The following is a 24,487-nucleotide window of genomic DNA, read 5'->3' as shown; positions in this document are numbered from 1 at the left end:
ATGTCTGGCGTGAAATTATTAAGCCAGAGCACATTATGGCGAAAAATTAGAGATTACGCACGGATGGTTTTAAAACTAATGGGCCGGACGGAACATCGCAACCAAAACTTTCTCTAGTCAAAGAAAAAATTAAGAACAAAAAAAATTAAGAAAAGAACTGACAGCTGCTGAAACAGCAATTCAGAGGATAAATTTTTCATTATTGCCCGCTTAATGCTTTGAATTTTTGAAGCTTTTTACAAAAACTTAGCACTTTTCATCGCATAAAGGGACAATCATGTAACATTTTCCATTTTTAAATCTTTTTCAGGAGCTATCATCACGCTTCCTAAAATTAGGCACAATTCATACAGAACTTCAGCACTTCATGTTCTCATTTCCTCACATTCCTTACGCAATTTTTACACTTTTTGACACCTTCAGCATTTTAATTTGTTTCCTAAAATTTGCCAACGAAGTTCAGTCTCGAACCGCTATTCACCGCAATTCTTACATTATTTTTTCGACAAAACCTCGACCCGGGTAAAGATACCATAATGGGGAGATTTAGTTTCCTGGGAGACTATAAGGGGAAAACCCAATTTATCTTCCAGAGAATTTCCAAAAATTGTTCTCATTGATGCAAACAGTGTAGATGTAAGTAAAAATTATGATACGACAACCGACAACTATCAGATGAATTGTTAGTTCCTCTTGTTCATTTTAAGCTCATTAGTGGTTGTGTTTTTTGTAGAATTATGCCATTGGACGACTATTTGCCCAACCACAGACTGTCCAAGTTCACTATTTCGTCAACAATTTTAAACTTGAGGTTCTGTTCACTTAAGTGCTTGCAAAACTACAACTGTCGCTCTTTCAACTTCTGCCCTTTTAATCACATCTGCGAGCTGAACTCTTTCGACAGACATGATCCGCTTTCAACAGGGTACTTGAAATTCTTCAAAGAATGTGTGTACATTGGGATGAGGAAAGCAACTGAGCCTATCTGTTACGAACATGGAAATAGAAGAGCTGTAAGTGACGATAGTATTCCAAACTTTTGCAGAATTAATGGGAAAAGACTGGATGGAATATGGGGACCATGGAAATTTTGGAAGACAACCCCAAGTAGTGATGGTTTTGAGTGGCGAAAAGAGGAGAAGAGGTAACACAGTAACAGATAGAGATTAAGTACTTTTGCATGCACGATTTGATTAGTGAACCGCGCATAGTTAAGACGAGTTGAATCCGACTTGGAACGAAACCAGACACTGATAATTAAGGAATTGAAAGTACTATTCTACATTTTAGATCACATATCTCAATAATAAAAGCGGAGAAACTTCCATGACTTTAATTTCTGGTACCTTCTGAGAAAATCAATTGAACAAATCTGAGCAAATAACGAAAGAACTTTTAATTGCAAGAAGGTAAACGAAGCATTAAAAAACACAAAATAGACTTCATAGCCTCTACTCTTTTCACAGAAGAAGAATCAAAAGGTTAGCAGCTTACAATGATATCTTGAGTTATTGATCCAATGGTGTTATTGTTTTTTAAAATAGCATCTTATTTGGGCTTCGGTTGAAAAAAATAGATCCAGGCCACTGCACTAATTGCTAACTGTATAACGAAAAATTAATAGCTTTCTCAAATAGCACTTCAATGTTTAAAAAACTACGACAAAAATTAAAAACGAAGTATATTTCCTGCCTGCTGGGCTAATTAGCGCATGACAAAGCGATTCTATAACTTCTGTGCTTTAAAACTGAGGTTTGTTCAAATTATAATTTGAAACTTACAATTTGAGAGAACTAATGCAAATGTTCAGACATCTATGTGAATTCTCCGAGTCAAAGACTAGAAGTTGGAATCAAAAGCACTGTGAAAGGATAAATTTAAATGCGCATGTTGAGAGTTTCAAGTAAATGTAGAATTTCACGATAATCAGATTTTTTTTTACTTAACTAAAGTAACCAAACTTTGATATTAAATTTTTCATACTGCTTTTAGAGGACGACTAAGTAATCAGAGTACCACCAGAACTATGTACTGTTTTGTTAGAAAAGTTATAAAGCTTAGCACTAATCAAAAAGACATAAAAAGTGATTCTCTAACAGTTTTAGACCATCTATCTAAACCGGCCAAACGGAGTGACTTCTCAGAAATTTTTTTGGTAACTTATGAAAAAAGAGTTGAAAGTAACTCTTCTGCTCAGTCAAGCATTTTTAACAAAGAAGTTTGAGATACAACACTCAGGTCAAAGAAATGACCAAATTGCAATCAATTAAAAACATTTAAAAAAAACGGGTACTTTCATTTAAACTAAAATAATCAGATTCTGCCTTATACAATGTCATAGGATCTCAATTTTTCCTGACAAAAATCTAACTATTAGAAAACGAATTTGGAATGCTTGTTTCAGAAACATCAGATCCAGACTAACTACTGAACTAAAAGTTTGTTAAGATTGAAAAAATTCAAATGGTGTTTGCATTCTCTTCTGAAGTTCTTTAATAAATCAAAAAAATTACGCGGGTTGAAAAGTTTCCTGCTTACTAAATTGTTTTGGGACTACATTGATTGATCACAATAAAACTAATTTGATCGTGTTTCTCGATATTAAATTTTTTATATTCTTTGAGATAAAAAGTTTGAACGTTTGGAAAATCTAGTGATACGTTCAGTTATCATTTAGTTTACGGAAGTAATATGTTATTGATTTTCCCGCGAAGAAGAAATGAGAAGCAAACACAACAATAAGTCAAGTTAAACAAAATGAGTTGCCAATATCGCTACAGAAAATTTCAAGTTGACACAGTCAAGAATTATATTCTGATCTAAAGTAGTCAAATTTCGATGGAAAAATTCTCCATCTTTTTAAACTCTTCTTACAGTACTCCTCACAGGGTAAGGAACAATTATAAGAGTACCGTTAAAAATATGTGCTGTTTATTCAGAGTCCTGATAAAAAAAATTGGCATGTGGTAGGTCTAAATCGATATAAACAGCTCTCTGTAAAAACTGTGTCATCTTCAATTGCTACAAAGTATGAGAAAGAAGAATGAATAACTACATACTGTCATTGGTAGTTAATTTGTAGCATTTTAGATAGCTAGAGCTATTATTCAATGAGAAAATTAATGTGCAATTAAAAACATCCGCAAAACGGTTTTATGTTACCTGATTTTTAAAAACGCTCTCTCGCTTGAATCTATATCCAGCAGCGTGTGGTTGGGAAACAAAATCACAGTTGCCAAAAATGACTGAAAAGTCGCCATCTCTTGCTAATTTTACATGACAATCGAACTTTCTCGGTTATCTCGAATTCCAAATTGATCGGTCTCTCTGATCTTTGGGTGAAATAAAGTAATAAGTGGTTGCCTGCTCACAACAATTCCCACCCATTGAATGAAAATTTTTGTAAAAAATTTTTGGACTTCATTGTGAAAACTTTTGTAATGACCTGTTAGTACCCTATACCATAGAATGAGAAACTAGGGGATCGGCAATTAAGTTACTCAAACAGCCTTTATGCAAAAGAAAAATAGAACGCTGTTCAATCAAATTTCGTGCAACAAAGTTTTACAATAAAATGAAAAGCTTAGATATTATTCCTACAGACTTTGAAGCGAGGACGTTAGGCGAAATTGCTATTTTTTGCCATATGTTGAAGTGTTCATTTTTAGTTTGCAATCACGAACTCGCAAGAGTTGTATTTGCTTTTTTTGTGTGTGTCACATTGCCTATCTCTCAAACAGTGTAATTTTGTACATTTTTTTTCTTTTCGAATTATAATTGTTGTCGTATTTGTACTCAATTCTGATGTAGTCTGAAAGTGGGCGTCTATAGCCCCGTTGTCTGTCCTCTCCAATTCAATATATTGTGCAGTAATTTGTATTTTATTCATTGGAGATATTAATTATTTCTTTTAATAAGATGTTAAGGTTTGACCTCCACAATCTTGTGGGCGACAATATAATTAGGAAGTTCTCCTATATATGAGTGAAATCCAGTTTTAAGCTCGTATATACTATTCGTATATCATTTTGCTGTCGTCATTGTACCTGACACACAGTGCAAAAATTTACTGCACTCGATCGGGTCTGCGGAAGGCTACGGAAGGATAATGAAGATTGTAAAGTTCTATTCTTTGTCATTCTTTTTCAAAACTTCAAGTTTTTTCAGAGGTGACCTGATTTTCAACGGTATAAGCTGAATATCCAATTTTAAATGTATTGCTCGTTTTTTAACCTTAGGCGACTGATAGAGCGAAACTATTTGTGACATGGCCGCTTTGCAGACGGATGGAATTTTAGCGTATAACATTAATTGGCTCGTTTGCAACAAAAATTTGTCAAGGACATGTCTCTTGGCCTTTTGTTCCTCACAGACAGCAACTTCTTCTGCTCTCAAGCTGCGGATGGGTTAGCAGATGTACAAGCTGGTAATCTCTTACCTGATTGTAGCAACCAATTAGATCACCTCGATCATGACAAGAGGCTGTATGGTCACTAAGTGTAGCCAACTAACAGAAACGGCATCATTTAAAGTATCACACACACACGCCTGAACAAGTACCCAGTATTTCAGTGCCATTTGTCAAGAGGGGCTTTGATTTGGAATGATTTTGCCAACATTGTTCACATTTTGACATACGAACTAATTAATCTTTTGCGGACGGCGGCAACTGAATGAAATTGTTTGGATGTTTACAGCAAATAAAGCTCAAATTAATAAAGAGCACGTGTACTCATCAAATTCTTGTCTGCATTTCCAACATCGAGGTTTTTGCTTAACTTGAGCTGGTCCACGTAACAATTTGGCACAAATATAACTTTCATTTTGGGGTAGAAATTATTTTCTCCAACGGGATGGTACATATGCCAGTAAATTGTGTTCACTTGTTCAAATTTGAGGTATCGGGTGTTATTTCTGTTGGACTGTGGTTACAAACAAAACATAGCAGGACAAGTCCTTACGTACAACTCTAGACCTAGAATGGACTGTGAGTGAATTGGGAAAACCATTTCTAAAAAAAATCAGATAAAAAAACAAACAAAAAAACAAAGTGAATGTCAAAATGCCGCATGTGGACAAAAAAGGCACTAGCGAAAAATGGAAATTTGGTTGAAACAAAAAACTAGGACTAGAATGAACTATGTATGGATTGGGAAAACCATTTAAAAAATCAGAGCCAAAAAATCGAAAAACAAAAAAAAACTGAGTGAAATTGGCGCATGTGATCAAAAACCCAGTAGCGAGACATCGAATTTTTGTTCAAACATCGTTTTCTCACTCTACTTCAAAATTAGAGCAAAAAAACTTTACGCCGCAAAACCACTTGTTTTTTCGCTCCACTTCCTGTTTCGGCGTGACCAAAATCACTACTCCAATTTGACTTCAAAAATCGTGAAAATGTGTGAACAGATCTTAAAAAAAAAGAAAGCGCCCCAATACAATTCAAATTCTTTGAATTGTAAAAAATATTCTTTTTCTGTTCCAAGAGTCAATTCAGTTGATAACCAACTGCTTTCAGCCAAGCATCCAGAAATAATATTACTTTACGAAGTACCTGCGACACAATTATGATTCAGAGAGCACATTTCAACCAAACCAGATTGTCTCAGGAATGAAATCATGAGAGTTGTTAATTGTCAAAGTGATTGTACACCACTAGTGCTGGTTTTTGTTTCTCTTTTAGGGAATGCACCACACCTTTACACGGTGGCTTGTGGTGTTATGGAGATAACATACGAATTACAGAGTGGATTTATCTAAGTCGCAATGGCAAAAAATTTGACGATGCTCAAAAAAACTGTAGCCATCAGAATGGCATTCTACTCGAGGCAACAGGCGCTGCATTGCTCAATAAAATCGCCAAGAAATTTGTCGACGACAAAAGCGATTTCAAAGAGTTTTGGGTTGGCTTCAAGTCCGATAAACCAACGATAACACGGCTATCAAATGGGATAAGTTTTCCATACACCGATTTGGGCCAGTCAATTTGGGACGCTGGGGAGCCGAGTGGATCTAGCGGGGAGTCATACGTGAAAGCACAGGTCAACCGTGCCTCCAATGACCAGATCAATGTCAGATTTCATGACACAGTGAATGATGTATTCCAATACGTGTGTGATAAAGCACCTAGAAACTAAATTATCTTGATGATTTTGTTAAGATAAACTGTGATCATTGCTGACAGTCAAACTATAGACGATTTAATCCACTTTCTCCAAAACTCTGTTTAAATTTGAAGCGAAGGTATGAATGATTTTTTGTGTTCGAGTGGTATGATCGCACGGTAGTTGATAGGCACGCCAGCTCCGTACGCTTGTAAAAATTTTCGAATAATTACATTTTTCTGCCAAATTGCTCAATAAAATTTTCCTACAAATTAGTCAAAAAATAAGTTGACAAAAAAGTTCTAATGTATCAATTACTGCTAATGTAATCAACCAGGGAATTTAATCCCTTTTTCAAAACTTTTGACAAGAACTTTGAAGAAATCGAAATGATCAAAATTATGTAAAGTTTAGCTGTGAATTTCATTTTTGAAAGCATCTGATAGGCTGAGAGCCGAATAGCGACCAAAAATCACAGCAACTAACACAAAAATAAAGAATGGTACTGATACGTTTACTCAGTGTAATTTAAATAGGGTAAAGAATTAGAGTGTTAGTCAAGGAATTGAGTTATGAATTATATTCAGTTAAATTATTCTTCTCAGTCAATTAAAAGTGGAATTACTGAGCTAACCAATTGAAACCAAATTGGAAATCCAACGAAATAAGGATTCAAAGGCAAATTTCAACAGTAGTTTGTCTTTACGGTTAATTAAAATACAAGTTAAAATAATGAGTTAACCGAGTAAACCACTCAAATTGAAAATAAAGGCAAGTTAGATCTGCCCTTTCTAAACTGAAAGACTAAAAAAGTCTCGGAGAATTTCTCGGCAACTTAATTCTTTTTCGGCAGATAAAAGCGTTTGATAAAATATCTCGTTTGTTGTTTTCCTCTAACTGTGCAAAAACGCTAAAGTTCTAAATCTGGATTGTTAGTCTGAAAAGCATTTGATAAATTCTTCTGCTCGATCAATGTACTAAGCAACTTCAGTTACAGAAAACTTTTGGGGGCACAACTACTTTTCGCATGCGCAAATTTTTTTCACACAACCTTCTCGCACACTCTCAGAACGATGCATGAACGCAAAGCACTCTAAAATTTCTGTCGGCTTTTGACTTCTGTTCAGCAGATTGACCTGAACACATCCTTTCGCTTGTGTCATTTGACTTCCTCTAAAGCACACCCATTAAAATAGAAGTCAACAATTTAAAAAAATAGATCATCATTACTCATCATCGGGTTGTAAAAATTAGGAGCGCTGTAGTAGCCGGCTGAGGGCGGCTATTAAAGAAAACAGACCGTGATGTCTCAATTTGATACAGATTGAAGTCGTGTTTCAGACGTTGTGTCAGTTTGAATGTCCGGACAGTAATTTTTTTAGTGTTGTAAGTCGCCGTTGACCATGCCATTTTAAGATGAGGGAAAGTCATTTTATGCCAATTTGAGAGAGCGGAAAGTCATTCTAGTGATTGCTCTAGATATGTCACCAAAAATATTTTCACTAGCTTGATAAAAACTTGCCCCCTAATGGAAAAAAATGATATGACAGTTAAAAATGAATGATCAAAGGCTGATTTGAAGTGAGCGCGGTCTCATGCGGTCGTAACAAATATCTCCAAAAAAAGTAACTGGACAAATCCAGAACATTTTAATCAACTATACTGTAAACTGAACATGGTGGATTGGACTAAGAAAATCATTCAGAAACAGATAAAAAATAAATCAAATACACGCATGTGAGTCAAAGAAAGCCATTCAGAAAAAAAAACTTTGAGATAGCTCGTGTCTACTGAATTCTTTAAGGAAATAAAAATCTTAATTAGTTCGATAAAGAGAAAATTAAACATTCCAAATTGAACAAAAATTAGAACATAACTGACTAACGTCGGGCGAACTGCTCTCAAACCAACGGCGAATGCTTGGCTTCGTCAGTAGCTAGCCACGGTTTAGTAAGGTAGTGAGGCTAGGATTACATTAATTGAAGGTGCGTGACGTGAGCGCACCGTGGTACACCACAAAGGTGGGGGGAGGGTGGTGGGAGGCGCTACGGTAGGAGGGGGATCTTTGGCTGCACGAAACCCTTACCGCCTGAACGATGTTAAGGGGTTGCGATTGGAGGGGAATGTGATGGGCGTGGTGGGGTGGAGACAAATTTCTTAGACCGAACTTCACACCATAAGTGAAATTGCCGCATGTGAACAAAGAAACCACTAGCGAGAAAACTAATTTTTGTTCAAACACCGTTTTCTCACTCTACTTTAAATTTAGAGCGAAAAAATTTCACGCCGCAAAACCACTCGCTTTTTCGCTCCACTTCCTGTTTCGGCGTGACCAAAATCACTACTCCAATTTGACTTCAGAAATCATGAAAATATGTGAACAGATCTTTAAAAAAAGACAGCGCCCCAATACAATTCAAATTCTTTGAATTGTAAAAAAAATAGGAGCGCTATGATAGCCGGCTGAGAAGATGAGGGCGGCTATTAAAAACTACAACAATTTGTAACTATAAAAAAGTCCAAAATATGTTGCCATACTTCTCAACAAAAAAATGCTCTGAGAAATATGCCAAAATTAGTTTCAAAAAGACTTGATTTCACAAACCAAAGTCAAATTCTCAAGACAAAAAATGCATAATCCTGACTCAAATAGTCACTCAAATTTCGTTTGCGAGCAATTCAAAGTACTGTGCATGGATCTTTTTTAAAAAAAAACAACGCTCTCTGGTTTCAACAGGGTTTACTATTTGCAAATCAAAACGGCAAATTTGAGATGATAGTAGTCATCTGCTCTGTTTGAGAAAGTTGATGAAAATATTTCAATTCAAAATACGAGAAAGCCTAATTTACAAATATTCTTTACATGAGAGTAACTGTCATGAAGAGTTAAAAGTTATGGAGGTAAATGTATTTATCAACTAATTTGAGTACATAAAAGCAGTAGAATTAGTGAGTCTGTCTAACAGTGTTTACAGCTTAATTTACAAATGTTACAATTTAACTATACTCGAATGTGCTGCTGCTGCGTGGGAGAGTGAAATGAGTGGATTTTAGGGCAAAGGAGGGGGACTGTCTTGCTGGATCATTCCGTCTCTTAATCCTCCTCTAGCTGAGTACTGCTCGTCCTCTTCATACATATTCATGGATTCCACAATTTCTCCCATCAAGTCATTTCCACCATACTGATTTGCCCTCTCCTCCTAAAGCAGCGATCTAAATCATAGAGAGCTAAAGACGCGAAATTAGTTCTATTCCGTCAGGAAATAAAAGCTTGAGAGACATAAATTGAGACTGTTTGAGGAAGTAAGTAATTGAGCTTTAGCGGTTTCTGATGGTTGTCAATATAAGCGAGCACTGGCCTACTACTGGCAACCTAAAATTTTTCATCATCGCCAAGTCTCTAAGTACGCATTTCGATGAGACTGTTTGAAAGACAAATTCATGGTGCGAAGGGCTGTTCTTAGAGTTTGACCTTTTCCCACTAAACCTCACCCCCAACCCATCTAAGCCGCAGCTAGTTACTGACAAAACCAACGGTTCGCTAGTCTTTGAGAGGAATTCCCGACGTCAGTGGGTTGTCTTATAGAATCAGGATACCTAGATTTAAGACAGCCCACTGACGTCGGGAATTGCCATCAAAGACTAGCGAACCGTTGGTTTTGTCAGTAGCTAGCGGCGGCTCAGATGGGTTGGGGGTGAGGTTTAGTGGGAAGAGGTCAAACTGTAAGAACAGCCCTTCGCACCATGAATTTGTCTTTCAAAAAGTCTCATCGAAATGCATACTTAGAGACTTGGCGATGATGACAAATTTTAGGTTGTCAGTAGTAGGCCAGTGCTCGCTTATATTGACAACCATCAGAAACCGAGCAAGTAATCACGAGGGAAGAAGATGAAATTTTTGCTCACTACTAAATTCCAACATAACCGACTAAAGTCGGGAGAATTACTCTCAAACGACCGGCGAGCGGTTGGCTTCGTCAGTAGCTATCCACTAGCTAGTCAGTGGCTAGCTTTAGCACGATTCGACTCTTCAAATTTCAGTTTTCTAGCTTTGTTAGTAAACAAATCAAATAGAAAACTGATATTTGCAAAATATTGCAAAATTTAAAAGAAAAGCTTCCAGATTTCGAAGTGGAAATGTTCAAAACTATTTTTTCTCTCCTGAGTTATGTCAAGTAACCCATCTGCAAGACTTGAAAAACTTCGTTGGCCAGAAATGATAGTTAAACTCAGAAAAGGACAAAAACTTAAAAATTTTGAAAACAATAGCAAATTTTAACAAAATCTTGCTAAAACTCAAGACATTAAAATCTTCAAAGCCATTTCATTGTCTCAAGAGACTATCCAGTATCACTATTAAGTATTAATTAGTTTTACTGGTTCAAAAACGTCCATAAACTTAGAACATGATATTAATTTTTCGAAAAATTAAAAAAATTAAATTTTACTAAAAAAGTGCTAAAGCTGGAGTCGTTAAAAAATTGATAACAATTCCATGAATATAGAAACTATGAGACAACTTTTCATGAAGCCTTGGAGGAGGTCCCTAGGACCCTGGTGCCGGAATAAATTATAAAATTCAAAAAGATTCAAAAAACTTGAAAAAATTGCAAATAATTTAAAAAATTGATGACCTTAAAATCTTGAAAAGCCTTCCATTACATCTAGAAGCTATGCAGTGACCCCAACTCAAACTCTAGAGGAGGTTATTTGGCTGTTGAGGTTGTAGAAACCAAGAAAATGACAAAAGAATTCAAAAAACAAAAAAAATTAGAAAATGCAAAAAAAACTGCTAAAATTCGTGATAAAAGTTGTAACTAATCCATGGCCAACAAAATTTTTCAGTAATTCATTATCACACCCTAAGGTAGTTTTTCTGTCAGGCTGAAAAACTTGAATAAATGACAATAATGACAAATAAACTGACAATAGCGATAATAAACTGACAATATGTTAAAAAAAATAAAAATTGCAAGTTTTGTCATAAAAATGCCAAATTTCGTGGTGTTGAAATCTGGAAAAACAATTCATTCCTTTTAGAAACTATACAGTTTCTACTTTTGAGCCCTAGATGAGGTTTCTCGAGTCCTGAGGCTGGAGAAACCTAAAAACCAACAAAAACTTGAAAAAAATGCAAGTTTAAAAAAAATGATAAAATTTGTCATATTAAAAAATTGAAAGCTATTCCATGGCAAACAAAATTGTTTCATTAACTTATTATCAAACCCTTAAGGACGTTTTCTGGTCCCTGCATCCGGCAAGAAATGGATAATAAAAAATTAAATTTCAAAAAAATTGGAAAAATTTGCACGTTTTGTTAAAAAAGGGCTAAATTCTTGATGTTAAAATGTTGAAACCCTTCCACTACCAATAGAAACTATGCAGTAACCTAATATAAAACCCTAGAGGAGGTTTCTTGACACCTAGGGCTGAAAAAAACACAAAAAATGACAAAAATTTTCAAAAAACTTGAAAAAAATTTGTGAAAATTAGTATAAAATTGCGTGTTTTTAGCGATCGGTTGTTTTTCAGTAGCCACGGGAGGCGAAGGGGGGGGGGGGGGGTTAATGGGGATGGGGTTGGGCAACAGTGGGATGGGAGGTGGAGGCAATGGAGGGGGGGGTCAACAGTGGGGGTGTCGTCAACCTCTAAGAACCGCCCTTCACACTTTAAGTCTCCCCTTCACACTGAAAAGCTCTAAGAGCACTTAATGCCCACTAAGCGCTACCCGTTTTTCCCATTTTTGAGGACGACAAGTCAAAAGAGTCAGACAAAAAATCGGTTAAGCAAAAAATCGCATAAAAAAAGACCGACAGGACTAATATAATTGCTACAAACTTCGTTTGGGAGCAATTAATAAAGGTTGCAAAATGAACATAAACCGAATTAATTTTCAAAGCAAAGCTAGCAGATTGCCAGAAAAGAGCTGCCAGACCATCGCAGACCTGCAGTCTCCAGAACTAAATGGGAAACAAAATATGATCGAAGCAAAAAATCTCAGTTATATCTTTTAACAAATTGCTGAGATTTTGTAATTCTATATAGAACAATATGTACAAGAAAGAAAAATTGTTTCACACACGCAACTCACCCGGAATTACTTGACTGAATGAACAAATAGCAGAGCTGATCTGCGCTTGACGTCATATGGTTGCAAAAAAAATCTTGAAGTCAAAATAAAAGTCATAGAATGACAAGTCCTTATTTACAATCCAAAGAATTAAGTATTAAGTCTCCAAAACAGTTTGAGCTGAAACAGAGCTGAAAGGCTCTAAGAGCACTTAATGCCCGCTGGGTGCTACCTGTTTATCCCGTTTTTGAGGACGAAAAGTCAAAAGGGTCAGACGAAAAATCGGTCAAGCGAAAAATCGCATTAAAAAAGGCCGACAGGACTAATACAACTGCTACAAACTTCGTTTGAGAGCAACTAAACACATGATTACCCATTTTTAAAATGAGTTATCAATGAGGCTCGTTCTGTAGGTTAGATAACCCGTTCTTAGATGTTTTGTAATATAAAATCTACAAAGCTATGATTTTGAATATATCCACTCTTCTGCTATTAAAAGAAAACTTTTTCCGGGATTTTTGAGCAAATTTACTAGAAGGCGTCACCGTTCAAAAGCCCGGCAAAAGTCAAGTTTAAAGAAGCGATAGAATAGAAGATTTGTGATCCCTTTGTCACTAGGGATCAGGTCTCCAAATGAGTTTCTAAGAGCATTTATAGAGCAAAATTTACCTTGCGGATCTCTAATTTGGTCGAAATTTGCGCTTTTGTTGACTTCACGCGATCAAAAATTTTAAAATTTTGATGCATCTCCTTATCGCAATTGCGGTTCAATTTGTAAAACTTTTTTTGTTTGCATTTCAAGTCGTAAAATTCAGCAGTTCTATGTTGTTTGTAAAAGGAGACAAACTCAACAAACCAGCTCAGAAGTTCCATGTTCGCCTCTTTTAGGAGCAGCAATGGCAATGGTCGGCGGAGTGAGCAAGGCTGAGATTGAGGGGTCGGCAGTGTTGCTTTCGTTTGCAGAAGGAAAAGGTCCTGCAGCCGTAGAGAGGGCAGTAGATGTAGAGGTGCTAGCCTCTTGAAGATTACTGGTAGTGACAACAGCCGTCTGTTCTTCTACAGCTGCTAACAATTCGTCCTGTGAAATGACTTCATCTTCATCGTCGTCTTCCCCAGATCCATAACTAATCAGGGCTCTTGTTTCACTCATTGATAACATCGGAATCATCTTTGCATCCATTACAACTCCCCCACTCACCGATTTAACATCCATCCTTGAATTCAATTGTGCAGCCAACATGAGTCCATTAGAATTTTCTAATTGGTTTCCATTTGTTCTAAAAAGTTGCTCCTCGTCATTGTCCTCGCCCTCTTCTCCTTCCTCGTGGTCAACAGCGAAATTGTCAATTAAGGGAGCGCCCATCGCCAACAGGTCGTCTCGTTCGTTCGATAGTCGTTCAGCCTGATAAAGATAACTTTTGTCAACATATTTTGGCAGTTTCACTTTAAATTACATCCTAATGCATTTGCGTATAATTAAACATCAACTGACTGACGTCGAACGAACTGATCTCAAACGACTGAAGGCAAAGAATTTAGAAGGGGGGATAGGCTAGAAAAACTTTCATGGTGCAAAGACGATACACGGGGGATGTACAGTCATCGCCCGGTATCGGTTTTAATTTAGCAAGACTTAATTTCTGAACGTAGGTAGGGGGTGACTTAAGTGTTGTCTGGGGGGGGGGGGTTGTGGGGTGGTAGGCATGGAGGATAGGTACAGGGTTCAGGTGGATGGTAGTGGTGGGGTAGCATGTGGGGAGTTGGAGGTAGGATAGATAGGTAGGAGGGACTTAGATGGGTTCAGAAATTTCCGAAATGACCTTTTAACTTTGAATATATTACCAGCTGGGGGGGGGGGGGGGACAAAACAGAAGGGATCCCTTAATTGCTATATATAGTAAGCTACAGTTAGAGTCCGATGTTCATTAATAGAAGTCAACGTTCAAAAACAGAGGTAAATGTTCGAATAGAAAGAAACCAAAATTCAAGCCATGAAGAAACTTGCCTCAGCTACAAAAAACCTGAAGGATACCAATACTCCTCTTCGAGCAGTAAAAAGACAAGTGTACAATAATTGCTTCAAGTCCGTTTTGATTCGAATAATGAAAAACCACAAACATGGCCGGCAGATTGCCGGATTAGCTACCAAAGAAAGACTTCCGTTAGGTGTAATAGAGATAGATACAGATACAGATATAAGTTGGAAAAGTTACCGACGCCGCTTAAAAAAACTATAAAAAGCATTAAGCGATATATTAATTTAGCTTGTTAACATTCATTCCGCAGAAGCCTTGTTCTTCTTATGCAATGACCTTCATAACACATAGGAGTTTCTTTGACCTCAAAATGATTCAATTTAAACTTAAGTTTTAAAGTACAACAGTAATTTTATCGAGTGAGGTAAGTCACCCAGTATCAACTTCTACGCAAGCCAATGACCTAAAAACCTCTGGCTAATGAGAGAGTGAGAAATTACATCACGCGGGAAAAAGACCTTATTCAGCGGAAGAAGTCATTCAAAAAAATGATTCCAGCTTAGCTGTGTGAAAAACTGCAAAACAAAAACGAGCGTCAGACGACAAAACAAAAAAACAGCATGAACAATCGTGAATTACAATTCAAACAATTGAAGCAACTGAAGACAAAAATCTCTTAATTTTTTTGGTCTTCAGTTGTTTTTTGTCTTCAGTTCAGAAATTGTAACTCCTAAATAAACAGCCCCCGATAACAAACGACGTATACCGAAACTTCCAAGGAAAACAAAAAATCAAAAACAAATTCAGTTCATATTATAGAAAAATATTGTTATTAACGTTTTCATTAACATGAACGTCAACCGCGAAAGATTTGACACAATGCCAGTTTTGACAGCAAACGCCAATTTTCTAGACAGTCAAAAAAAGGATATCACAAACAAAAATAGGCAAATAAAAAACGATTTTTACGGAAATCATTCAAAACCAGTGACATCAAATTCAAGGCAACAAACACGCAACCAAAACTTGAACTTTTCAGCATCTGTTGCAAAATCAGTCGAAGGAATATAACAGCTTCAATGAAAAAAAAATTGGGAGGCCACGGAACAAAAGCCATAACTATAAAAAGCATTAAGCGATATATTAATTTAGCTTGTTAACATTCATTCCGCAGAAGCCTTGTTCTTCTTATGCAATGACCTTCATAACACATCGGAGTTTCTTTGACCTCAAAATGATTCAAATTAAACTTAAGTTTTAAAGTACAACAGTAATTTTATCGAGTGAGGTAAGTCACCCAGTATCAACTTCTACGCAAGCCAATGAACTAAAAACCTCTGGCTAATGAGAGAGTGAGAAATTACATCACGCGGGAAAAAGACCTTAGTCAGCGGAAGAAGTCATTCAAAAAAATGATTCCAGCTTTGCTGTGTGAAAAACTGCAAAACAAAAACGAGCGTCAGACGACAAAAAAAAATAGCATGAACAATCGTGAATTACAATTCAAACAATTGAAGCAACTGAAGACAAAAAATCTCTTAATTTTTTTTGTCTTCAGTTGTTTTTTGTCTTCAGTTCAGAAATTATAACTCTTAAATAAACAGCCCCCGATAACAAACGACGTATACCGAAACTTCCACGGAAAACAAAAAATCGAAAACAAATTCAGTTCATATTATAGAAAAATATTGTTATTAACGTTTTCATTAACATGAACGTCAACCGCGAAAGATTTGACACAATGCCAGTTTTGACAGCAAACGCCAATTTTCTAGACAGTCAAAAAAAGGATATCACAAAAAAAATTAGGCAAATAAAAACGATTTTTACGGAAATCATTCAAAACCAGTGACATCAAATTCAAGGCAACAAACACGCAACCAAAACTTGAACTTTTCAGCATCTGTTGCAAAATCAGTCGAAGGAATATAACAGCTTCAATGAAAAAAAATTGGGAGGCCACGGAACAAAAGTAGCAAAAATCACTTGAAATATGAACTCTCATTGACAAAAGGATGTCAAAAAAGTGTGGACAGATCTTAAAGACAGCTTGCAGATTCGCAGCTATAAACATAGCGGCATATAATTTGGGCACTACTGCGATGCACACTATTGACCTTTAATTAGTAAATGTTAATAAAAATTAAAGTTCCATAAGTAAGTTCAGAAGTCATTTTTTGAGTGAGGTAAGTCACTGAAGTCATTGAAAAGTCAATTCCAAGAAGTCAGGGTAAGACGAAACTAAAATCCATTGGAAGAAGTTTAAAAAATCAGGAGCGCAATAATAGCCGCCTGGAATTGCTGACGCGGCTATTAAACATACCCGGCAGATTGCCGGAAAATAGCCGCCGTTGATTCCAATAAGCATGATTGGGATTGAAATAACAGAAGATATTGAAAAAAAAAGATTTTTGTACAAATATTTTTTTAAGTCCGATTTATTTTGATGGCATTTCGTAGTTGAACCTACTTATGTTTCTTAGAGAGAGGCTTCAGGGGCTACTATCAATAACAATAAGTATTAGAGAGAGAGGTAACTAATACTTATAGGACCGACGTTCAAATAGCGGGCATCTAAAATTGGGCTTTATGGGTTTATCCCGTTTCTATTTCTGACTTCAATTTTTTATACTGACTCTGTTCATTTTGAATTGCTTTGCTGAGCAGCTGCTGTTTAAAAGGACTTTGAGCAGAATGAGAGAAGAGAGAAACTAGCCTAGAGAAGTCAAAAAGATTTCACGCAAAATGTTGAAAAGGCGGCAAAATGAGGTAAAGCGAAACATTTTTTTATTCGACGAAGTAAAAAAAAAATAGGAGCGCTATAATAGCCGGCTGAGAAGATGAGGGCGGCTATTAATAAGATTATATAAGACTTATTGCCCTAGGCTTTGTTGCTTTATTGAACATTCTCGTCGAAAAGCTAAATCGAGCAGACAAAAAACCAATGTGAAAGACCAACGGGACTAAAAAAAGGTTAAGAGAAATGCAATATGCAATTATCCAAAAAAACAGAAGGCAACTGAGTGCAAAAAATGACCTGTATATGCAGTTGAATGAGAAAAGAAAACCAAGAACGCAGCGAAATAAATAGTTCTGTTGCAGTAACATTAACCTCTTGTCTGAAGAAGTTCGCTTCGGTAGATTGCGTGGTGGTGGTAGTGGAACTACCGTGGTCAGTTTCTTGCTGCATTTCTTCAGATGCCTCCCCTAGCTCCTCGTCAAGCGTGTCCTCATCCCGAGACTGTTCTTCCCCATCCTCTTCGCCATCGCCGTTGTCATCCTGGTCTTCCTCATCTTCGAGTTCTTCCTCCTCCACGTCATCAGCATAGTCGGGTTCTCCCTCCATTTCACCATCTAGGTTAAGGCTTCCAGTTCCTCCGTCGAAGTTGCGCATCATTCTGAAGAAGGCTAGCTCATTAAAGAGAACCTCTGAGATCTCAACCAAAAGATCTTCACCACACTCGCGGAACGTGACATTGACAAATTTGCTCAAAGCCTCCGTTAAGACCGTAGACAACTGCTGGTGGAAAAACCGGACAAACTCCTCGGCGCCATCGTAGTGAACACCCGCTAGTTGCAATACTTGTCTTTTGAGACTGTTGAGGAAGGACTGAGTACACATCTCGTCCATTCGGCTTTTCATCTGCGGTATTATCTCGCTCATTATACTCTTGATTTGCTCATCCAATCTTTGCGTGTCCAAAGAAGTCATTGAAGGAGACGCCAGGTGATCTGGGAACGAGGACTCACTCTCGAAACCTGACATTTCGCTCAGCTCCAGCTTTAAATCGCTGTTTAGCTTAGTGGTGCTTGGAACAGTGGAAGGCGGTTCACTTCTGGTTCCCGCTTGCTTGAGTTTGACTCCCGTGGACGATGAGGCACCAACAGCATTTGCTGCTGAAACCTGCAAAATATCACAATTTAGTAGGTAGATTTTTAAAATTTAATAGAAAGATCTCTGGCGGTTCGAGTATAAAGACTCAGTAGTGTTAGCAGCAGCAGCTTTAAACTGCTGTTTTGAGGCGAGCTATGCAAGACAGTTTTCTTAAATGTAGATACAGATCCTTTTGACGTCAAGATACTTAGCATTGCAAGAGAACTGCGGACACATTTTCTTAAATTTAGACACCACTATTCAGTCATCTATTGCAGTTGAATTCAAACTCAATTTATGTGAAGTGTCCTTCATGCTGACACAAATTGAGTGAGGTAAAAATGGTAAAAGTTGAAGAGATGAAGCAGATCTGGTACCGTGTCAAGGTAGATAGCAGTGTCTGCCAGGGTGTCTTTGGCAAAGAGAGGAGTACTGTGGCCAGACTGGCTCTCTTCCTCCTCCACAATCTCCTCATAATCGTAGTGCTGCGCCACCAGAGAGTTGCCTCTTTTCATTCTCCTATCTCCGTCCATTGTAGCAGAAGATAAGTTTCCCATGGCAGAATTGCCTCCAGAGCCACTATTTCCAGTTTGCCTGCTCCTGTCCAAGTTCTGACTTCTAACAGCTGCAGACGCCTCCTTTCGATACTGATTTCGCACTTTTTCCAGATATTCGAGATTCTGCCTGATCCAAGGGTAATTTGCCTGAAATTATCACTTCGAGCCAGCTACACAAATCACAGGCAAAAATTAAACACGTAAATTGTAAATTCAACCCTTTAAGGTTCTAGTTCAGCATTTTCAATTCTAAATTAGAGCAACATGGGCCACGCGAAAAGTCAAAGAAATCGAGCGCAAAAATACCTCCGTCATTCGAGAACCTCTTATTTTTGTATATTTTGAGTCACGTCAAAATGATGAAACCCACCAAGCCAAAAAATAGACTTTGGAGAAACATTTTTGATCCCAAGCCAAACAGACTACTAATCAGTGGAAAGTAAAAAAAACTTTGAAAACAAGGAGGCCAGTTTTAACGCAGCTAGTTTTGACCTTTTACTTAAACAGTTAATCATAGGGTAGAAATAGCCTTTATCTCGAGTGAGTAAAACAAAATCAACGAATCTTCAAACACCGCACTTTCTTTAAAATGCTAACTATTGAGAGCACTTCCTGCTGTTTGTTTATCAGTTTAATTTAAAAAAGTTTTAAAATAAAAATTTTCTATGTTTAAAACATGCGAAAATTCCATAATAAAACATAACGGATTAACGGCGGACGAATTGCTCTCAAACGACTTTGGGCTTGCTCAGCAGCTAGCTACGGTTCAGGGAGGATAACTTAAGCCCACTTGAAAGGGCATGGATTCAGCGCAGCGGCGGGGGTTGAGCTAGCAGGGTTACTTTACTGGTGGCACGATGCGCAAGGATGGAAGTTGATGGGGTGAAGAAGGGCGGTGGGGGGTCTGATGGGGCGTCAAACTTTAAGAACCGCCCTTCACACAAAGAACTTATATCTCTAAAAGTCTCGTAAAGCGCATATTTAGTATGCCAAAGAGTCTAATATATCAGAAGAATCTGAGAACTTAATGCCCGCTACCTGTTCATCCCGTTTTTGAGGACGAAAAACAATTAAACAAAAAATCGCATTGAAAAGACAACAGGACTAGCATAATTGCTCCGAACTTCGTTTGAGAGCAATGAAATAGGCAAAGTACACAAACAGCAAGACATGCGCGCAAAGGTAAACATACCCGGCAGATTTCCGGAAAATAGCCGCCGTTGATTCCAATAAGCATGATTGGGATTGAACGAATAGAATATATTGAAAAAAAAAGATTTTTGTACAAAAATATTTTTTAAGTCCGATTTATTTTGATGGCATTTCGTAGTTGAACATACTTCTGTTTCTTAGAGAGAGGCTACAGGGGCTACTATCAACACCAATAAGCATTAGAGGTGGTAACTAAGACTTATAGGAACGACGTTCAAATAGCGGGCATCTAAAATTGGGCTTTATGGGTTTATCCCGTTTCTATTTCGGACTTCAATTTTTTATACAGACTCTGTTCATTTTGAATTGCTTTGCTGAGCAACTGATGTTCAAATTCACTAAAGCAGAATGAGAGAAGAGAGAAACTAGCCTAGAGAAGTCAAAAAGATTTCACGCAAAATGTCGAAAAAGCGGCAAAATGGTAAAGTAAAAAAAAGTTTGACGAAGTAAAAAAAAAATACGAGCGCAATAATAGCCGGCTGAGAAGATGAGGGCGGCTATTAAAAATAAAATTCAAAAAAACATCAGCCTGTTCACCACAGCTAATAAGAATAATACATGAGCTATTGTACAGCCAAGGCACTGAACTGCATTTCACTAGAAGATTCATGTCATCTGTTAACAACAGCCCGAAATGACAAAGCAACAAAACAAAAGAAATTGTGGCAAAATTGCGAAATTAAAAACTTAATACATCAGCGTTGTTTCAGCCATTAAAATCAAAAATCAAACTCTTTTGCAAAGAAGGAAGTGATACTGCGTTGCAATGAAAACTGATGCAAATATTACGAATAGCAAGAAATGGCAAAAAGTTGCGAAATAAGGTGATTTCACATCTGACAACAAGATCAATAATTTTCTAAAACCATGCGTTGTCGGAAAAACATAAGTGTTTGCATTAAAGAGAAGCTCAACAAAAGCTTGAAGACATTAAAAAGAGAAACTTGTTTTAATTGTTTTATGAAAAGCGTTGATGAAGTGAGCAAAATTAATAGCTCCTTACTGAACACAAAAAACTATTAGCCGTTTTATAACAACAGGCAAACTCCATTATAGACCATTGTTTGACTCATGAATAACAAAATTGAAAGAAATGCGGGGCGAACAAACTCAACTTAAAAACTTACTTTTGAAAATATTAGCTGTGCTATTTCATCATTACATTCGATAGCTGCCGTTTTAAATCGGCTGTTTTTGAGAACTAACTGGAATTGTAGGCCTGGAGTTCTTAGGCCACGATTACCACGTAAGATTAAAAACCTCGAAAACAGGTAAAAATAGGGCCAAAACGTATGGCCGCATTCTTTTTATATCCAAAATTACAACAAAATGGCAATGGCAAAGTCATATCATCTAAAACCTAAACAATTGGGATATCTTCATTCAACTGCATCTCAAGTAAGTTACATTGCCAGCGGGTATATCGCCGGAAAAGCTGCAAAATTTATTTGCGTGCTGTAAAATACAGATGGATACAGAGACAAATATAAGTTAACAAAAGTTCAAGAACTATGTAAAAAATATTCAAAGGTAAATTAAACATACCCGGCAGATAGCCGAAAAATAGCAGCCATTGATTCCCATAACCAAGATTGGGATTGAAAGCAGAGAAAACGTGAAAAAATAATATTTGTACAAACAATTGTAAAGTGCGAACTATTTTGATGTCATTGTTGGAGCTGCACATGCTCCTGTTTCGTAGTGAGACCACAGAGGGGCTAGTATCAATACCAATAAGCGTTAGAGAAGGAAACTAAGAACAAAGTTTGAGTAACGGGCATCTAAAATTGGGCTTTATGGGTTTATCCCGGTTCTATTTCTGACTTCGTTTTTTTAATACTGACTGTGTTCATTTTGAATTGCTTTGCTGTCTAAAAACACTTTTAGCATAATGAGAGAAGAGGAAAACTAGCCTAGGGAAGTCAAATAGATTTCACTCAAAATGTTGAAAAGCCGGCAAAATGAGGTAAAGCAACAAATTTTTATTCGACGAGGTAAAAAATTAGGAGCGCTATTATAGCCGGCTGAGAAGCTGAGGCGGCTATTAATAAGGCTCAATGAAATTCAATCCGCAGAAACCTTACCTTTGAATGGCGACCTTCATTGCACGTATGAGTTCCTTTGACTTGAAACTGATTCAAATTAAATGTAAGTTCGCAAAAACACTTTATTGAGTCAGTCTGATCAAAATCTAATCCCACAAACTACAGAAAACCTTTAGAAAGATACAGTGAAAAATGATGTCAAGCACTGAAACGGCGTTATTGAGAGTAATCAGTTACTCATAAAACTTGACTTCAACTTTAAGCTAACTAACGTAAAACTAAAAAAGCGTCAGAGGAAGCAAAACAAAACCACGGACGCAGCAAAATCGGTACACACAGTTTACAGCTTCGCAGCTATAAAAACAACCTGAAAACATAACCAGAAGATCTCCGAAAATAGCCGCCAATGATTCCCATGAACGCGACCGGAACAACCCAAAACAGAACAACAATATTTATTTTTGAGTAAAAACATTTTAAAAGTTCGAAAAGCTTTGATGTTAACGCGTAGTTAGACAAACTACTGTTTATTAATGAGGGGCTACAGAGGCCATTTTCAACACCAATAAGCACTAAAGATGGTAGCCAAGATGTATAAGAACCAATTTCAAGTAGCGGGCATCTAAAAATGAGCTTTATGGGTTCATCCCATTTCTATTCCAGATTTCGTCTATATGACTCAATTTTATATTGCTTTGCTGAGCAAGTGCTGTTTATAAGAACGTTGATCGGAATGATTGGAGAAGAAAACTAGCCTAGAGAAATCAACAGGATGTCACACGAACTGTTGAACAAGCAGTGACTTTGAAAGCAGTGATTTTTTAAAATTAGTCAAAAAAAATTATTTCGCTTTACCGTAGTAAAGCGAAAAATTGTTTTGGACGAATTTTAAAAAAATTCAAAAAGGGCCGCCATAAAAGCCGGCTTATGGGTGTTGCTACAAATAAGAAAGACGTGTTGATAAAAATAAGTTATTGAAGTGTACATTTTTTCGAATGAAGTCAGATTATCAAGTTTGGTCAAAATCAGAAGACCAAAACATAACCAGCAGATTGCCGAAATTTCTGCGAAGTGATGCACCATTTAGATAGCAAGAGATACAGAAGTGCACTGCTGCAGTTTAAAATTTTTTAAAGACTACAACGTTTTCAAATTAATTTTTTTTCAAAAAAATATAAATTCGTTGTTTTATTTTGGTCGCCATGCGTTATCGTTAGTATTTTTAAAACATTATATTATAAAGCAGTCCTATATTGACCTTTAAAGGGGTTAGAGTGCCCTCAATAAAATTAAATCATTTAGAGTAAGGTTATGCTCAGAAAATTCATCACTCAGTTCACATCGCACAAATAGCAAGAGAGTCGTAAAATAGTGACAAAAAACATCGAAAAAAATTGCACTTTTAAAAATTTTGGCATGAAAAATGACACCAGTTTCGGCGCACTTTTCATTTGAATTTTAGTATTAAATTGCCGCCAATTGAGTTTAGCTACTTGGAATTGTGTTCGAGAGAGAATTTTAGATCACGCGAAACGCAAAAAGTCAAGGGGGTAAAAGTCACTCGAAAAGTCAAAATTGTCAAGCGAAAATTTTGCATAACATAGCTGGCAGATTGCAAGAAAATAGCCGCAATACATTTGTAGATCGGCAGTATAAAAAAACAGTAAAAAAGACAGACCAAAAAAATTTGTCTTTTCATTGAAGGCCGATATGTTACATTTTGATTAAAAATCTGTATAAGTTATTGATGCCTCTATTAGCTGCTCTCAAATAACCTTCATTTAGAGTGGCACACACCCATTTCACCTTATTTCGTTGAATTAAAGTAAATAAAAGTCAATTTCAAAGTGAGGTAGTCATTTTTGAGAGTGAGGTAAGTCAAGTGTGACCAAAAATTTAATCACGCGAATGAACAAAAAAAAAACTCGCTCCACTAAGAGCGAAAAATGACGTCACGCATGCAATTCAGTTGAAATTGCATGAACGAATGAACAAAAAGTGGCTGTGACGTCATATAATTTTAACAAAAATAATGACGAAAAAAAAAACCAAGAGAAGGCCAATAATAGCCCCAGCTATCGCTGTGCGGCTATTAAAAAAAGACACACACGTTTACAATAATTGCTATGAACTTCGTTCAAGAGCAATTAAAAATGATGATCAACGCAATATATCCAAGCTCAATTTACAGCTTTGCAGGTATAAACATAGCTATAAACATCAGCCACTAACGTCGGGCAAATTGCTCTCAAACAACCGGCGAGCGGTTGGCTTCGTAAGTAGCTAGCCACGGTTTAGTGAGGCTAGCTTGAAGGGGTGTGAGGTCAGCGCAACGGTGGGAGGTGGTTCTATGGCTGCACGGGGCCCTTAGGGCCTGAACGATGTGCAGGGGGATTGTGTGTGTGTGTATGTGTGTGTGTGTGGGGGGGGGGGGGGGGTGAAATGAGTTGCTGATGTGGGGGGAGGGGGTTGATGTAGGGGGTGATTGTTGTGAGGGCGGGGGGGGGGGGGGGGCTTCACATTATAAGTAGGCCGTTCAAACAAAAAGCAAAAGTCTCAAAAAACAGTTTCTGTTAATCGCATACTTGGACACTAGTGCGCTGAAAGGCTCTAAGAGCACTTAATGCCCGCTGGGCGCTACCTTTTTAT

The 24,487-nt window shown here is 37.1% G+C and overlaps 2 protein-coding genes across 5 annotated transcripts in view; one reads left to right on the top strand and one right to left on the bottom strand.

Annotated features, from left to right (window-relative positions):
- The first annotated feature begins 737 nt into the window (after positions 1-737).
- Positions 738-6,260, top strand: LOC142336567 (uncharacterized). The gene is made up of 2 exons (XM_075385476.1): positions 738-1,144; positions 5,684-6,260. The coding sequence occupies exons 1-2, from the start codon at positions 738-740 to the stop codon at positions 6,135-6,137; spliced, it is 861 nt and encodes a 286-aa protein (XP_075241591.1). The 3' UTR covers positions 6,138-6,260.
- A 2,649-nt stretch (positions 6,261-8,909) lies between these two features.
- LOC142336051 (uncharacterized) overlaps positions 8,910-24,487 on the bottom strand; it is a 149,932-nt gene continuing 134,354 nt past the window's right edge. For all 4 annotated transcript variants that reach the window (XM_075384544.1, XM_075384545.1, XM_075384546.1 and 1 more), the window contains 4 exons: positions 18,402-18,728; positions 17,263-18,054; positions 13,031-13,576; positions 8,910-9,304 (listed from right to left, as the gene is read on the bottom strand). In XM_075384544.1, the coding sequence (XP_075240659.1) occupies positions 9,155-9,304; positions 13,031-13,576; positions 17,263-18,054; positions 18,402-18,728 (1,815 nt within the window). In that variant the 3' untranslated portion in view covers positions 8,910-9,154. The remainder of the gene's footprint in view (positions 9,305-13,030; positions 13,577-17,262; positions 18,055-18,401; positions 18,729-24,487) is intronic.

This window comes from Convolutriloba macropyga, chromosome 3 (genome assembly GCF_964194025.1).
Source record: "Convolutriloba macropyga chromosome 3, txConMacr16.3, whole genome shotgun sequence".
In the NCBI taxonomy this organism is placed as follows: domain Eukaryota; kingdom Metazoa; phylum Xenacoelomorpha; order Acoela; family Convolutidae; genus Convolutriloba; species Convolutriloba macropyga.
This window is presented reverse-complemented; position numbering and strand designations above follow the sequence as displayed.

What these genes read in the sequence shown, in the direction of transcription:
- LOC142336567 (XM_075385476.1), top strand. Translation starts at nt 738, where the DNA reads ATGCCATTGGACGACTATTTGCCCAACCACAGACTGTCCAAGTTCACT. An exon ending in TGGCGAAAAGAGGAGAAGAG is followed by an intron (nt 1,145 to 5,683) that starts GTAACACAGTAA and finishes TTTCTCTTTTAG; the next exon opens with GGAATGCACCACACCTTTAC.